At 36.4% G+C, this 17,606-nt stretch overlaps 1 protein-coding gene and 1 long non-coding RNA gene across 9 annotated transcripts in view; one reads left to right on the forward strand and one right to left on the reverse strand.

Moving 5' to 3' along the window:
- LOC309623702 overlaps positions 1 to 17,606 on the forward strand; it is a 248,219-nt gene that overhangs the window by 209,173 nt on the left and 21,440 nt on the right. The window lies entirely within an intron of this gene.
- RAPGEF6 (Rap guanine nucleotide exchange factor 6) overlaps positions 1 to 17,606 on the reverse strand; it is a 233,864-nt gene that overhangs the window by 196,245 nt on the left and 20,013 nt on the right. For 7 of the 8 annotated variants that reach the window (XM_082380768.1, XM_082380767.1, XM_082380766.1 and 4 more), the window contains exons 2-3: positions 6,155 to 6,225; positions 5,146 to 5,202 (exon numbers count right to left, since the gene is read on the reverse strand). In XM_082380768.1, coding sequence (XP_082236894.1) covers positions 5,146 to 5,202; positions 6,155 to 6,225 — 128 coding nt within the window. Of the gene's footprint in view, positions 1 to 5,145; positions 5,203 to 6,154; positions 6,226 to 17,606 lie in introns of those variants that run through there. The other variant, XM_082380769.1, reaches the window with a different exon arrangement.

Genomic DNA, 17,606 nt, shown 5'->3' on the forward strand with positions numbered 1-17,606 from the left:
CGAAAAATATTCTAATAATATCATAAATCATTAAAAATTAACTCTTTGGAAATTTTGCCTGTTGCCTAAGGTTTCATACAGACCATGTTCATATCTTACATAATCACTAGCTTAAGATATAGACTTCAGAAATGTATGTTTATTAGCTCTATCTTATTAATTTATATCAGTAACTTCCCATTCCTCATTTTTGTGTACTGGATCACATTTGATGAAGATTAACTTAAATATTGTACTACATGTGCATATTAAAAAATTCTATTTCTGATAACTTTTATGTATATTTCAAGTTTATTGTATATTAAAGACAATACTGTTTGGAATTCACAAGTTTATCAATGTTCCATCTTCACGTTCAACTATAATTTGGATCTACCTCTTTCTCTTAAATTTTATTCTGACAGAAATACATTAAATGCCTATCCAATCTTTCACTTTATGTGTGTTTGAGGGATAAAAGAATATCAGATGACTTAAGTCCATCATCATTTTTAGTTCAGTTAAATCTCCAATGGAAACCGAGAATCTTGTTAGATGTTACTTTATAATCTAATCTTTTTCTCTTTCTCTCAAGTATTTTTAATTTACCATACCTAAAACTTCAATTAATTCCATTATGTAGACAATTCTAATTTTATAAAACAAACATTTCCTCTGAGCTGGAGAAATGTATATCTATCTGGCTATCGACTTGACATGTTAGCTTGTATATCTAACACACAACTCAACCTCAACATGTTCAAAATCTACCTATCATTTCTTTCAAGCTTCATTTTTTTCACTCTCCATGAATAGTACCATCCTCCACTCAGAAAACTAAGCCTCCAAACCACTCTACATAGCACCCAGGGTGAGCTTTCTGGGTGAATCCTATTGCCTACCATAAGAAAAAAGTATCATCAAATTTCCAGAAGATACTTTAAAGTTCTTTATATCCATCCCTTCCATCTTCACAGAAGGAAGATACAAATGGCTGAAAATCTCCTACTTAAGGTTCTTTGTTTGGAAATTCTACTTTCTAATTTTTTTGAAACATGACTTTTGCACAAGAAGGAATAAAATCAGTAAAAGAAAATTCTGCCCAAAATCAAGACAGAAGAAAGTTATGATTGGATGCTACCATAAGCCTCTAATTTTTATCTCACTTTGCTGAAACAGTCACAAAGTTGTCAGTAAATTCTACTATAAACAGAGGAAAAATCCTGAAATTCACTCCTACCACCAAGAGAGCCATGCCAACTCACGAATCAGAAACTGTTCAAACCTTGCAGAGAATTTCACTCTCAGAGCAGTTTGGCAATGCATCTGATGAGTAAACACAAGGAAAGTGAAAGTCTTTTAACATGTGGCCATGCTATCTCCTTCCTCTTTGCAAGCAAATGAATCTAAGAATAATCTAGCCTAGAGAAGAGTGGCATATTTAATCTTGTCAGATCTTACCCCTTTCAAAGGCTTCACACTGCTCCTAAAATAAAGAACAAAAACTATTAAGGTGGCCTCCACCTGGCTCTCCACACCCCTCTCTTCCTGTTTCTTCCTCTCTGCTCGTGGCACTGAACATAGTGGTTTATTTTCACTCTTTCTATCATGCTGCTTCCCAGTTAAGGTCAACTATACACATTCTTTTCTCTGCTTCCACTAATCTCTGAATTTAAACTCTTTACTTAATTAACTTCCACATTCATTTTTTAGAAATTCCTTTGTTTATGATTAGCCAAATATAGATTTGGGTAACTCTTTATATTAATTTTTAAACAGCTTAACTGAGGTATAATCAATATACCACAAATTCACTCATTTTAAGTGCACAATTCAATGACTTTTATGATATTGAAAAGAACTGTGCAAACATCACCACAAAGAGATCTCTTATGCCTTGTTTGCAGTCAATCCCTGCCCCAGGTAACCAATAACCTGCTCTGTCTCTATAGATTTGTCTTTCCTGGACAGTTCGTATAAATGGAATCATGTAATATGTGATGTTTCTATCTTGCTTCTTCCATTAAGCATAATATGTTTGAGGTTCGCCCATGCTGTAGTGTGTAGCAGCATTTTATTCCCTTTTACTGCCAAATAGTATTCACTATATAGATGCAGAGCATTTTATCTATCCATTCACTGAACAATTTAATTATTTCGAGTTTTAGACTAGTATGAATAGTGCTACTAAGAACATCTATGTACAGTCTCTGCACGTGTTTTCATTTCTCTTGGGTAAATATATAAAAGTGGAATTACTGGGTCATATGGTAAAATTTTAAGAAACTGCCAAACCGTTTCCTAAAGTGGCTATACTTACATCTGCACCACAAATATATGACGATTCCAGGTGTCACCATATCCTCACCAACACTTGTTATGTCTAGCTTTTAGACTGCAGATACTTTTTTTAACATCTTTATTGGAGTATAATTGCTTTACAATGGTGTGTTAGTTTCCGCTTGATAACAAAGTGAATTAACATATTTCCCCATATCTCCTCCCTCTTGCATCTCTCACTCTCCCTATTCCACCACTCTAGGTGGACACAAAGCACCGAGCTGATCTCCCTGTGCTATGCGGCTGCTTCCCACTAGCTATTTATTTTACATTTGGTAGTGTATACATGTCCATGCCACTCTCTCACTTTGTCCCAGCTTACCCTTCCCCCTCCCCATGTCCTCAAGTCCATTCTCTACATCTGTGTCTTTATTCCTGTCCTGCCCCTAGGTTCTTCAGGACCTTTTTTTTTTTTTTAGATTCCATATATATGTGTTAGCATACAGTATTTGTTTTTCTCTTTCTGACTTACTTCACTCTGTATGACAGACTCTAGGTCCATCCACCTCACTACAAATAACTCAATTCCGTTTCTTTTTATGGCTGAGCAATATTCCATTGTATATATGTGCCACATCTTCTTTACCCTTGACTGCAGCTACTTTTTAAAATATATTTTTAATTGAAGTAACACTGGTTTACAACATATGTTTCATATGTACATTATATTTCTACTTCTGTATACCCTATAGCACGCTCACTATCAAAAATTTAGTTTCCATCCATTACCATACAAGTGATCCCCTTTACCCATTTCGCACGCCTGCAACTGTAGCTATTCTAATGGGTGTAAAGTGAATATCTCATTAATTTTTGTGTGTGGTGTAAGATAAGAATCTAAATTAAGTTTTTGCATATAAATACTCAATCAACCCAGCACCATTTGTTGAAAAAACTATGCTTTCCCAATTGAAATGCTTTAGTACCTTCATCAAAAATAAACTGTTCACTGGTGGTTCCTTTTTAATACTCAGTTGTGTTAAACCCACACTGTGTGCACATCTTAGCTACATAGCTACAAGGCCATTAAAAAACAAAAACACAGAAACTGTTTATAAATATAATGGTTTATTTCTGGGTTCTAAATTCTGTTCCACTTATCTATAAATCTATACTTTTCCTTGACAGCACTTAAATATGTGTAGCTATTTTAATTAACTTTCTCTCCCCCACTATATAATAAACTCATAAGGACAAATCCTGTGTCTTCCCACCACTCTACACCAGGCTAAGCATAATGTATAGCAGACAAACATTTAATAGTAAGTGAATGAATCAACAAATGAACAAATAAAGCTATTAAAAGCCATATGAATCCAGTAAATACTTAGAAATAATGACAAACGCAGTGTGCAATGAAACACTGAACTTAATACCATTTCTCTATACTAGCTGCATATAAATAATAAAAGAGATCACTGTTGCCAAAATTTTTGGAAGAAAAACAGAGAAGAATATCTTCGTAATCTTGAGGAAGGGAAAGATTTTGTTTTTTTAAACAGGACATGAGAAGCACTAATCACAAGCAGAAAAATTAAGAAAGTAAGAAATTTCTTTTCTTCAAAAGATGCCATTAATAGAGTAAAAAAAGCAAGCCACACAGTGGGAGAAGATATTCACAACTTATGTACCCAACAAAGGACTTAGATATAGAATTCATAAAAATTTTCTACACATCAATAGAAATAAGATAGCCCAACTAAAAAATGGTCAAAAACTTGAATCAGGAGATCATAAAAGAGCTAACCAAATAGCCTATAAAAACATGAAAACCATTCATCATCATTAGTAAGCAGGAAAACAAAAAACAAAATCAAGAGATAAAATGAAATACATATTTTAGATTCTAATGTTACAATCTCCTGGGACTTCCCTAGTGGCACAGTGGTTGAAAGTCTGCCTGCCAATGAAGGCGACACGGATTCGATCCCTGGTCCAGCAAGATCCCACATGCTGCGGAGCAACTAAGCCCGTGCGCCACAGCTACTGGGCCTGCGCTCTAGAGACCATGAGCCACAACTACTGAAGCCCACGCGTCTAGAGCCCGTGCTCCGCAACAAGAGAGGCCACCACAATGAGAAGCCCACACACCCTTGCAACGAAGAGTAGCCCCTGCTTGCTGCAACTAGAGAGGACCTGCACTCAGCAACGAAGACCCAAGGCAGCCAAAACTAAATAAATAAAATAAACAAATTTATAAAAAAGAAAAGAATCTCCTAAATTTGAGCATGTGCATTTCCAATGCTTTTATTCTTAAGAATATTCCCAAGAAGAATGAGTAAACAGAGGTACAAAAATGCAGGAATAAAACATTCATAGAAACTTACTATTCATGATAGGGAAAAACTGGAAACAACTCTAATATTTATTAATAGTGGGAAGGATAAACAAATTATGTTATTTTCACATAACTGTATACCGTAAAGAACTGAAAAAGAATGAATGCAAAAACATGGAAGAATCTCCAACATTTGTGAAGTATAAAAAGCCTGACCAAAAGATTTTTATCTATATGAAAGTCACAGAGACAAAACTAATCTAAGGTGACAGACATCAGAACTAGATTACCTTTCCAAGACAGCTGACTAGAGCCTTCTGAAGAGCTGATATGTTCTACATATTCACTGCATAGTAGTTACACAGGTGTATATATTTATTAAACTTCGTTGCACTGTACACCTTCTGTGAGCTCTATGTATATTATATTTCACAGTTTAGGAATATGTTTCAATCTCCTCTACAGAAACTGTTCCAGAATCAAATGAATTTCAATGCAAACAATCTAAATTTTAAACATTAATTTAAGCTAATTATGGAAATACTTACCAAAAAAGAACTTGATTGCCACTGTATCTCTCATAGCGTGCTCTTGCAGACATTAATCTAACATATTTTTTAAAAAGTAAAAATTTTTTAAATTATTTTATTTGAATTGTTTCAAAAATTGTTATAATTACAACAGAAAATGATCAGATCTATCACTAAATTTTTCACTAGAGTTTAAATATATGATCACACACACACATAAATCTGTTGAATAAATTTGCTTCCATTTAAAAATACTTTACTACTAATGCCCTATTTTTTTCTTTCTTCTTGATACACTTATTTGACATATACTAATATCTAAATTATGTTACACAGAAAACAGAAAATAATAAATTCCAAACAGTTATATTTAGAATCTGGTCCACAGCCAGAAACTTAAAGAATAGCCAGAAAAAGTGATGAGTAAGCTGGTCATGGAAGAAAAACACAGTTTAATAAAAATATTATGCAAAGTTATAATAGTTAGTGCTTACAGCACTCAAAAGTATTTTTACAAATATAATCACAATGATACAAGGTAGCAGGAGAGAAAACTCATTTTACAGAATAGAAAAATGAGGTTCGGAAAGTTTACGGGTACTGTCCATAGGAGCTTATGCCAAATCGAGAGTCTTGCTCCTTCCACTTTAATATAACACTACATCATACCATGCCCATCTCAAGCATTTGATACAATAAATATCAATACAAACTACAAAGAGAAAGTTCTGTTTTCACTAGCTAGCACATACTGAGCACTGCACTTTGCTTTAAATATTCTCATTTAATCTTCAAAATGCTGTAACAAAGGTAATCTTTTTATCCCTATTTTATGGAAGACAAAACTGCAGCTTAGATGTTTAGACCCGCTCAAAGTCTCAGGGCTAAGGAAAACTGGAATGAGAAAGGCCAATTTCTTTGCATATCCTATAAAAAGCCCCTAAATGATTTGGTCCCTGCAACTATCTATCCAAACTCATTTGAATAACTCCTTAGCACATGCTCTTAAACACAGCATCACACTTACCTAAGCTGATGTTCCCTGAGATTTGATAATATTTCCATTCCATGAAGATAAGAATAAATAGTATTTAAGTCCTGTAGAACAGAAAAGATTTTAGATTAATTTTCAAATATACTTTTTAAAATATAATGATATCCCACAATTCTGATTTTAAGCAAACAACCATTTATGACACAACTGTTAACTACAGAAGAGTCACAAAATCTCTGAATTACAATAGATCTGAAAAGGTTTAGAAGAGTTCCCTCAACTCACACAGGAACCCCTCCTCAGTATGGCTGACAACCTCTACTCAAACAACGCAGAAATCAAAAACTCATTATTTCATATAAAAGTCTATTTCATTTCTAAACAGATGCAATCTTTCTTCTTTAGTGACCTCCAAATATTTGAAAACAGTTATCCTATCTTCTTTTAAGTCTTTTTTTTTTTTCCTCCAGATAACAAAGTCTAAATATTTGCAGGTTCCAGATCTTTAAGCATCCTAACTGATCTCCTCTGGAGATGATTCTGTTTGTCAATATTCCTCTTAAAATATGATTTTCTAAAAAAACCCTCTTTTTAAACAGATTCAAGGTGGTATTAATCTACCACTAAACAAAACTGACGTCCAATGGGACAATGCTATTGTTCACTTTCTGAAAGAACTGGGGAACATTTCTCTAGCCCTCATTCAGATAATTAGATATTAATAAACCCAAGTTAATAAAGTATAGTAGTATAGTATAACCTCAGCTAAGAGCAATGGCATAGCAAAAGGAAAATGTGGAAGCAGGGAACATTCCTGACAGAAAAGAGTATTTTACCACAGAATATTGGTGCACAGTGATTATAAAGAAGCTTAAATTCTCTACGTAAAATTTACCTCCTTATTCTCTTACAAGGAGTAATGCCTTTATACCAGGGCACACTGCTCCCAAACACTACTCTCTTTGATATATAACTAGACAAGAGAATTATCAAATGACAGAGAGAAAAAAAGAAAAGACACATAAGACAACTTTTTTCCCCAATATGCTACTAAGACAACAAGGAAGCTCTAAGAAAAAAAGCAATAATCTCTGATTCCAAAGCTTACAACTGCCAATTAACCATGATGGATTCAATGACCACACACCTCTGCTAAATCCTTACCAAAATAAGAGGGAAAAAGATTTTTAAGTATATATATATATATAAAAAAAAGAGATGAATAGATTAAAAGAGGAAACCACAGCAAATGAGTCTATAGACCTAAAAAAGGTCTATAAAATTCTATAAGACAACAGATGGAGCAGTGATATGATGAACTGTACTTCCAAAGAGGGCTACAATGATATGTCTTATCCCATATGCTCTTTTGCAATGAGACCTTGTCACTCCCTCATCAAAAGTAGGAATCTAGGTGCCCTCCGCATGAATCTGGGTTGGTCCTGTGATTTGTTCTGACCCAAAGAATGTGCCAGAAGTGAGGTCGTGTAAATTCTAAGATTCAAATACCCTGAGAGCACCAATCTTGTGAGGAAGCCCAAAATAGCCTCATTGAAAGAGAAAGGCCACATGAAAACAGCACCAAGGAACCGGATATGTGATTCCTTCTTAGACCAGACCAGCTACCAGCTGAATGGAACTAAGAGAATGATCCAAGTTGAGGTTCTGTGGGGCAAAAGAAACAACCTCCTAGACAAAACTTTCTGAGCTGAGGTCAGAAACAGAGTCCTGGAAAAAGTCTGGCTCACAGTGAGCTCACTGAGCCTGCAGACCCACCTAATAGTCTTGTCTCTCTCTACTCCCCAAGTTTATAACTAGAATTTATTTATCTGGCAGTTAGAATAACTCCCACAAAGGAACCTATGTGGTAAAAGCTGTCATAGTGGAAAAACTCAAGTGGAAACCTCTGAAACTGCCCCATTCCCCAGAACAAGATAGTAAATAAAAGACAATATTGCTTTTCCAAAGAGGCAAAGAAGCAAAGACTAGGGCCGCCAGTAAAGGCTTAAAAGTGTGCAGGGGTGACAGTCCTTCTCATGCATCATCTGCAAAAATCAGACAGATCCTAAAAAATGACTACAGACTGTCATAGACTTAACCAAATTTTAGCTCTGGGCACAGCTGCAAGTCCCAGACATAATATTGTTGAAGGAATGATTAATTAAGCTTCAGGTATTGATTTAGTGAATGTATTCTTTTCCATTCCAGTTACTAAAGTAAAAAGTACAAGAAACAGTTGGCAGTCGTGCAGGACAATATTAACTTACAGTTTTGCCTAAGGGCTATTTCAACTTTCTCAGTCTCTACCATAATATAACTTGAAGCCATCTAGACCACCTGACACATTACATATGTATTTTGCTGACTGAACAGAATGAACAAGAGAATGAGCAAGGAGTGGCTGGTACCCTGGAGTCTTGGGTAACACACCTGAACTCCTGGAAGTGAGATATTAACTCTATGAGGGCTCAAAGACCTGCCACTTTAATGTTTTCGGGGGTGCAGTGGTCAGGAGCATTACAAAACATACCTTCCAAAGTAAAAGACAAACTTTTGAGACTTCAGCTTTCATTCAAGATGGAATAAGAAGGATTGGACTTACCTTCCATCTAAAACCACTAAAAATCATAATAAATAAATGAAACAACATTTTTCAAGAGATAAGGCATTACGAAAAAAAGACAGTGACATTTGAGAGACGGGAAACGAATGAGGTGATTCATATAATTATCATAACTTACTGCCTGGTGGTATCTTGAGAAGAAGTAGCTGGCCACCTGCAGAGTAGAAGGTAGCTCAAGTTTGCAGAGCCGGACAGAGAGAGCGCATACTACACAGAAAGAATGAATGTTCTGAAGACCTGCAGAGGGTCTCACTTGAGTCTAGGTTGAGTACTGATCTTTCCATGTACATGAAGAAATACCTGAACTCAGGAAAAGAACCATCTGAAAGGATTAGAGTAGTGGTCCTCAATCAAGACTGATTTTGCCCCCTGGGTGACATAGTGATATCTGGAGACATTTGGGGCTGTCATAATTTTCAGAGGGGAAGGCGGAGCACTACTAGCATCACATGACTATAAGCCAGAGATGCTGTTAAATATCCTATGATGCCCAAGACAAGGCCCCAGAATAAAGCATTCTCTGGGACAAAACATCAACAGTTCTGAGGTTTAAACTTCTTGGATTAAACGGAACAACACCCAAAACTCACACAGGGACCAGAAGAGTTACTATTCCCACCAGGGAGAGTGGAAAAAATCTCATAATTCAGAACGCATTTAGTAGAGTACTCAAAAGCCTTTGGATTCAGTACTGGGCAAAATTAACACTGCACTAAATGCTACCCTGGTGCTACGTAGCATAGCTCAAAAAAGAGCCCCAAAGGGTCATATGATTTCCAAATTACCTGTGTCCCAGAAGAATATTTACAGGAAATAAAATATACTCAGCACATAAAAAAGTAAAATTCACCATCTCTGGTACTCCATTAAAAATCACCAGGCATGAAAAGAAACAGGAAAAATGACCCATAAGGAAGAGAGAAAAAATCAAAACCAACTCAGTAATTACCAGATAACACAATTAGTACAAAAAGACATTTAAAAACTTACTAAAGCTATATTCCATATGTTCAAGAAAATATAGAAAAGATTAACTACATTAGAAAGGGCACTAAAAAAAAATTCCAGAGATGAAAACAACACTGAGATGTAAAATACACTGGATGGGATAAGTGGCACATTAAGACATTGTAGAAGAAAAGATTTAAAAACTTAAAGACACAAAAATAGAAATAAAAAATAAAATACATGGGGGAAGGAGATCAAGATGGTGGAGTAGGAGGATTCAGAGCTCACTTCCCCCAATGAACACATCAAAAATACATCTATTGTACATGTGGAGCAACTCTCACTGAAAACAAACTGGAGACTGGCAGAAAGGCTCTTATACAACCAAGGCTGTAATGAAAGATCCACATGAAATCAGGTAAGAAAAGAGGAGAAGCAATCAGGTGAGGACCTGTGCCCCTAGGAGGGGACACAGCAAAGGAGGGGGACTGCATGGGCTCAGGGACCCTCCCCAAACAGTGAGGGGTGTGAACTACATATTAGGAAACTCAGCCCTGGGGTCCAACACCAGAAAGATAAGTCCTCTTGGCTGACTTGAAGACCAGTGGGACTAGCAGGGCGGCTGTGAGAAATCTAGATGTTGCTAGTGAAGAGCACCCACGTGCTTGGTTTCTCTCAAAACAGCGTGGAGAAAGCAACTGAAAATGCCAGGTACTCTAGCTGGCTTCCTGCATCTGCCCAAACGTGCACCCTGGCTCATGCTGAGGGCCGCTTCAGCCCCTCTTGCTCCACGGCACAGCTCCCCACTAGGGTGAAGGCTGCCATAGCCAAGTAGAGTAGACAGCTGTGGCAGACAGAGCCAGCTCAGACCCAGCACTGCATCTGAATGGGGTGAGGGCAACCATTACTGGCATTCGTGGGGACAGCAGATCAGAAGCAGTCTGCAACTCCAGTGTGCTGGGACTGCCCCAGTGTGCACCTTGACCCACATCGACTGCCCACTCTAGCCTCTCATGGTCCAGTACTGCTACCCTCTGGGGCAAAAATGCCGAGGTTGCTGGCGGGGAGCACACACTTAGAGAAAATGGAACCAGCTCAGACCTAACCTTCAGGACTTCTGCTCTCGAACCTTGGAAACTTGGGACAAGGATGCCAATTCCTGCCACTTGTATTTAACATAGTATTGGAAGTCCTAGTCACAGCAATCAGACAAGAAAAAAAAACATAAAAGGCATCTAAATTGGAAGAGAAGAAAAACTGTCACTATCTGCAGATGATGTCATATTTTATATAGAAAACTCTATAAAATTTCCACCAAAAAAACTATTAGAATAAATGAATTCAATAAAGTTGCAGAATATAAGATTAATATACAGAAATCTGTGGCTTTTCTATACACTAATAATAATGAACTATCAGAAAGAGAAAGCAAGAAAACAACTGCATTTGAAACTGCATGAAAAAAATAAAATCTAGGAATAAACTTCACCAAGGAGGTGAAAGACCCATATGCTGAAAACTATAAAACACTGATAAAGGAAACTGAAGATGATACAAAGAAATGGAAAGATATCCTGTGCTCATGGACTGGAAGAATTAATATTGTTAAAATGTCCATACTGCTCAAAGCAATCTACAGATTTAATACAATCCCTATCAAAATACCCATGACATTTTTCACAGAACTAGAACAAATAATCCTAAAACTTATATGGAACCACAAAAGAACCTGAATAGCCAAAGCAACCTTGAGAAAAAAGAACAAAGCTTGAGGTATCATGCTCCCTCACTTCAGACTATACTACAAAGTAACAGTAATCAAAACAGGATGATACTGGCTCAAAAAAAGGACACATAGATCAATGAAATGGAATAGAGAGCCCCAAAATAAACCCACATACCTATGGCCAATTAATCTAAGTCAAAGGGGGCAAGAATATTCAATGGGGAAAAGACAATCTCTTCAGTAAGCCATGCTGGGAAAACTGGACAGCTACATGTAAAAGAATGAGATTAGGACATCTCCTCACACCATATACAAAAATAAACTCAAAATGGATTAAAGACCTAACTGTAAGACCTGAAACCATAAACTCTTAGAAGAGAACATAGGCAGAAGACTCTGACATAAATCACAGCAATATTTTTTTTTGTATCCTAAGGCAACAGAAACAAAAGCAAAAATAAACAAATTGGATCTAATTAGACATAAGAGCTTTTGCACAGCAAAGGAAACCATCGACAAAACAAAAAGACAATTGACTGCTGAATGAGAGAAAATATCTACAAATGATATGACCAACAAGGGGTTAATATCCAAAATATATAAACAGCTCACATAATTCAGTATCAAAGAAACAAACAACTCAATGAGAAAATGGGCAGAAGAAAAAGACATGAAAGACATTCTTCCAAAGAAGATATACAGATGAGAGGCATATGGAAAGACGCTCAACATCACTAATCATCAGAGAAATGCAAATCAAAACCATAATTATATACCACCTCGCTCCTGTCAGAACAGCTTCAGCAGAAAGATCACAAATAACAAATCTTGGCAAGGATGTGGGGAAAAGGGAGCCCTAGTAAGGAAAGGGAATATAAATTGGTGCAGCCACTATGGAAAACAGTATGGAGGTTCCTTCAAAAACTAAAAATAGAACTACCATAAGATCCAGCAATTCCACTTCTAGGTATACATCTGAAGAAAATTAAAACACTAATTCAAAGAGGTACATGCACCCAATGTTCATAGCAGCATTATTTACAACAGCCAAGATACGGAAGCAACTAAGTGTCTATCAACAGATGAATGGATAAAGAAGACGTAGTATGTGTACGTATGTGTGCGCTTGCACACACACAATGGAATACTGCTCAGCCATGAAAAGGAATGAAATTTTGCCATTTGTAACAACATGGATGGACCTGGAGGGTATTATGCTTAGTGAAATAAATCAGACAGAGAAAGACAAATACTGCATGTTATCACTTACATGTGGGATCTAAAAAGTAAAACAAATGAATACATATAACAAAACAGAAACAGACTCATGGATACAGAGAACAAACTAGTTGTTACAAGTGGGGAGAGAGGCAAGATAGGGGTAGGAGATTAAAAGGTACAAACTACTAAATATAAAATAAATAAGATACAAAGATGTAATGTACAGCAGAGGGAATACAGCCAATATTTTATAATAACTTTAAATGGAGTATAATCTACAAAAATACTGAATTGCTATGTTGTATGTATGATCTAACACTGTATAATATTGTAAATCAACTATACTTCAATTAAAAAATATAAATAAATAAAACACAGGGAGAAAAGATGGAAAAAAATATGAACAGAGCACAAAAATGTGAACAGTGAGATAGGCATCAACTTCAAGCAGGCCTAACAGAAGTATAACTGGAGTCACTGTGAAGAAGACAAAGAACAAAAAAACAATTTGGAGAATAGTGGAAAATCTTCCATATTTGATAAAAACTATAAACTTGCACATCCATGAAGCTCAACAAAACTCAAGCACACGAAATACAAAATAAACAACAGCAAAGATCATAATCAAATTGCTTAAAAAATGATAAAATTATAAAAGCAGCTAGAGAAAGAAGATAAATTACACAGCGAGATCATTAGAATACAGAACACTTCTAGTCAGAAACAATGCAATCCAGACAACACTGTAGTAACACCTTTAAAGTCACAAAAGGAAAAAACTATCAGTCTAGAATACTATTCCCAGTCAAAATACTTTCAAAGAGGAAGGCAAAATATTTTTCATATATACAAAGGTTGAGTCAGTCAATCACCAGCACACCTGCTCTACAAAAAATGTTAAAAGTCATTCATAAAAGAGGAACACGATACAATATGGAAATCTGGAGCTACACAAAGGAATGAAGAAAACTGGAAATGGTAACTACATGGGTAAATATAAATCTTTTTTCTAATTATTTAAAAGACAATTGACTATTTAAAGAAACAGCAACAACAACAACAATGTATTATGAGATTTATTTATGTGTACAAGTAAAATGCATCACAACAGCACAAAGACCAGGAGGTAAAAATGGAAGTATAATATTGTAAGGTTCTTATATAAGAAATAGTATAATATCACTTGAAGGTTGATTGTGATAAGTTTAAGATGTATACTATAAACCTTAATAAATTTCATAGTTTGTAGATTCTTTTGGATTTTCTACATATGCAGTAACATCTCCTGTGAACAAGAACACTAGTATTTCCTCCCCAATCTATGTATGTACGTACTTTTTTTTTTTTTCCCCTAGCTTTAATGCATGAGCTAGAACTTCCAAAACAGTGGTTGGTAGGTGTAGTCATATACTACAAACACAGCTGCTGGGGCCCCATCCTTTGAATTAAAAGTCATCATAACCTGGTCAGACACCCACAAAATGCCTATCCCATGGAAACGTGCTTGTTATTTTCTAACGTCAAGACAATTTTTGTTTTAGTGGCAAACAAGGTCTGAAAACTGAAAAGGTTATGTCATGGCAAACAGAATTAGAAGTCCATAACTTGACCTGCCCAATGAGGGTAGGCTAGAGTCCAGGAGTCCCAGAATTTCCTGAGATCCTCAACTGAATTATGTCATATCATTTCCTCTGTTTTCAAGTCAGAGGACATCTCTGGGACACCACTGATGATGCCATGAATAGCTGACAAAGAATTAGGAATTCACTTTTCAATTTTAAAGTCTAAGTGAGAACATAATTTACAAGTTTTGAAATATACACGTGGTTCTCCAGTTCTCTGCCCGAAGAAAGTCTGACAAAGTTGATGAACTTTAGATTCTAAAAGTCCTTCAAATTATCTAAAAGTTTGTCCTTTATTTGTCTCCAATCTTTGACAATTTGGCCATCTTACACGCAGTTCTCCAACAGCATCTATAAATGGTGACCGCATGGATTTGAATAGAAGTATTAGGATTACTCCTATCCGGGGTTGGCGAACTTTTTCTATAAAGGGTCAGATAATACATATTCTAGGTTTTCTGGGTCATACAGTTTTTGTCACAAGTACTAATCCACTTTGCCTTTGTAGCATGAAAACAACCAAAAAAAAAAAAAAATGTAAATGAATGGGTGTGGGCACATTCCAATAAACCTTTATTTACAAAACAGTTGGTAGGCTAATTTGGTTCCCAGGCAATACTCTGTCAACTCCTAATGCATATGGTCAAAAATATCTAACAAAGAAGTCAAACCATGACTCTTCAGCAAATACCTCAACTTATGAGTTTTGGTGGAAACTGAGTATATCAGATTTTCACTTATCCAACCTTCCATAAAACTATGGCACAGGCAAATGATCCAAGCACTACCAATCACATATACTCATAATAAACTGTTCATCTAGTGATACCGAGAAGCAAGAACTATCCGGAATCCACTTTGGCAGCTAGTGGTTGAAGGGTCTGTGAACACATGCAGTGTACAGTATAGATGTTCAGCAGTGCAAGTTGTGGTATCCACTGTGTTCAGTGCTAGCAGCAGTAGTATCTTTACCAAATATGTGATAAGGAGTATGGATCATAGTTGTCTAGCCCCAAGTCTGTTTCTCCAGCACTCCCAACAATTCTGTAGCTACCCACTATCCTTTTAATAAATTCCTTTTCTTTAAATTGACCAGAATTGGGTTCCGCTACATATAAGTAACAACCCCGAAAGACCCTTATAGTTGCACCATCAGCATCACTTGGGAACTTGGCAAAAATGCAAATTCTCAGATTCCATCCCAGACCTAGTGAATCAGAATCGCTGGGAGTAGGACCTAGCTATCTGTGGTTTAATGAGCCCTACAGGTGGTTCTGATGCACAGAAAGTTTAGAACAAGTGGCTTATTGGCAGGATCTATGCCACTTGGGTTATCTGGCTGATAACCTATTAATGAGGAGGAACACAAGCACTGAGATGTCTAGTAAATCCTGGTCCCTCCAGTGCACCTGGTTTTAGGGTCACAAGATGTTAAGCATTTATGAAAGGACAGAAAATAATCTCCCAGAACAAAGGATGGTTGTAGTAGCAAACTGATTAATTCTCTCATATGATGTGAGTGGTTATGGTTTTGGTTTACACAGGACAGAAAGTATTGATAGTTGTTGACTGTGTAATGCTGGTCTTAGAAAGGGGTTTCTTCGAAACTGAGTTATTTGTAGTGAGGTGGATGGACCTAGAGACTGTCATACAGAGTGAAGTAAGTCAGAAAAAGAAAAACAAATACCGTATGCTAACACATACATATGGAATCTTAAAAAAAAAAAAAAAGGTTCTGAAGAACCTATGGGCAGGACAGGAATAAAGACACAGACATAGAAAATGGACTTGAGGACACAGGGAGGGGGAAGGGTAAGCTGGGACGAAGCGAGAGAGTGGCATGGACATATATACACTACCAAATGTAAAATAGATAGCTAGTGGGAAGCAGCCGCATAGCACAGGGAGATCAGCTTGGTGCGTTGTGACCACCTAGAGGGGTGGGATAGGGAAGGTGGGAAGGAGACGCAAGAGGGAAGAGATATGGGGATATATGTATATGTATAGCTGATTCACTCTGTTATACAGCAGAAACTAACACACCATCGTAAAGCAATTATACTCCAATAAAGATGTTAAAAAAAAAAAATAAAGTGTTAATTCCTGCCTGGAAAAAAAAAAGAAAGGGGTTTCTTGTGGTCTCTGTACCAATTATCTCTGAGACAGGCTAAAGGTATTGAACTATCTGTTAGGCTTTTGGTATGTCCAAGATCCATAAAAGCTATTATAGAAAGCCAAAAAAAACAAACAAACAACCCTGACAGAGACAGACTGGAAATCTTACAGATATTTCTTGGTAATAAAAAATTTAAATGCTATATTCAAAGTGATGTTAATTACTTAGTGTGCACTTGAAAGCTGCTCTACTCAACGTGAAAGAGGGAAATCATGAGGAAGATGAAAAAACTCAGAATTTATGACATTCCAGATCATTAACACCTAGATCAGCCACTGGTTCTGTAACTACAAAATACTGCAGAAATTATCCAGGGGTATTAGAAGAACAAATATCAACTCAGGATTAGGGAATAAAAATAGTAAGTTCCACTTGGGCAAAAAAGAAGGTGAGGAAGCGGTGATGACTCAGCGCTTCCTAAAACATATCAGCCATACCCTCTCAGCCAGTCAGCTACATGAGTGAAGGTGGGCAAGCTGAGGTGGGTGAGACCACTGCCATCCTACAAACTGCCCTTCAAATGATCCATACCTAATGCATTCACTGTAGGCATCTTCTATGACTTTCCAATTTCACTGTTAAATGAAATATTCAATTCATATTTGCAGCTCTGTATGTATGAGGAATTAATAATTCTGCTAAGTATACACTTCTAATTAAGCACTTTGGGATTTCTATCCCCTTCGTCAACACTGTACCAAGCAGTACGCTTCTCTCAGCAACTCCATCTCTCAATTCGGCTGCTCTACACATGCTTATAAAACCAACCAAAACTTGGAAAACTCAAAGTGGAATGCTTAGAGCAATTCTGAATTTTTTGTTTCTCAAAGTCTAAAACCAGTTTATTTCTTATCTATGATATGCTTAAATCATCACATACAACTTACAATACAACATCAAGTATCTCAAACACTCATTAACCAAGATATTTTACTCGTTATCCCAGCAATTTTAACAATAAAAAAACTCTCAGAATGGATCTCTATGGTTAGTACAGATTCAATCCCAAGATATACATATTCTGCAGCTGTAGTTGTATAATCAAAACTTATGCTGAAGAATCTTCCCCAAATTATCGTTAGGCTGCCTTCAGCCTAACAATGTGGTTAAAAACTTGGACTGTGGAGACAGCTGTGGTTTCAAATTCTGCCTCTATCAGTTACTAACCA

The sequence above is a fragment of the Balaenoptera borealis genome (assembly GCF_965194805.1).
Source record: "Balaenoptera borealis genome assembly, chromosome: 2".
Lineage (NCBI taxonomy): Eukaryota > Metazoa > Chordata > Mammalia > Artiodactyla > Balaenopteridae > Balaenoptera > Balaenoptera borealis.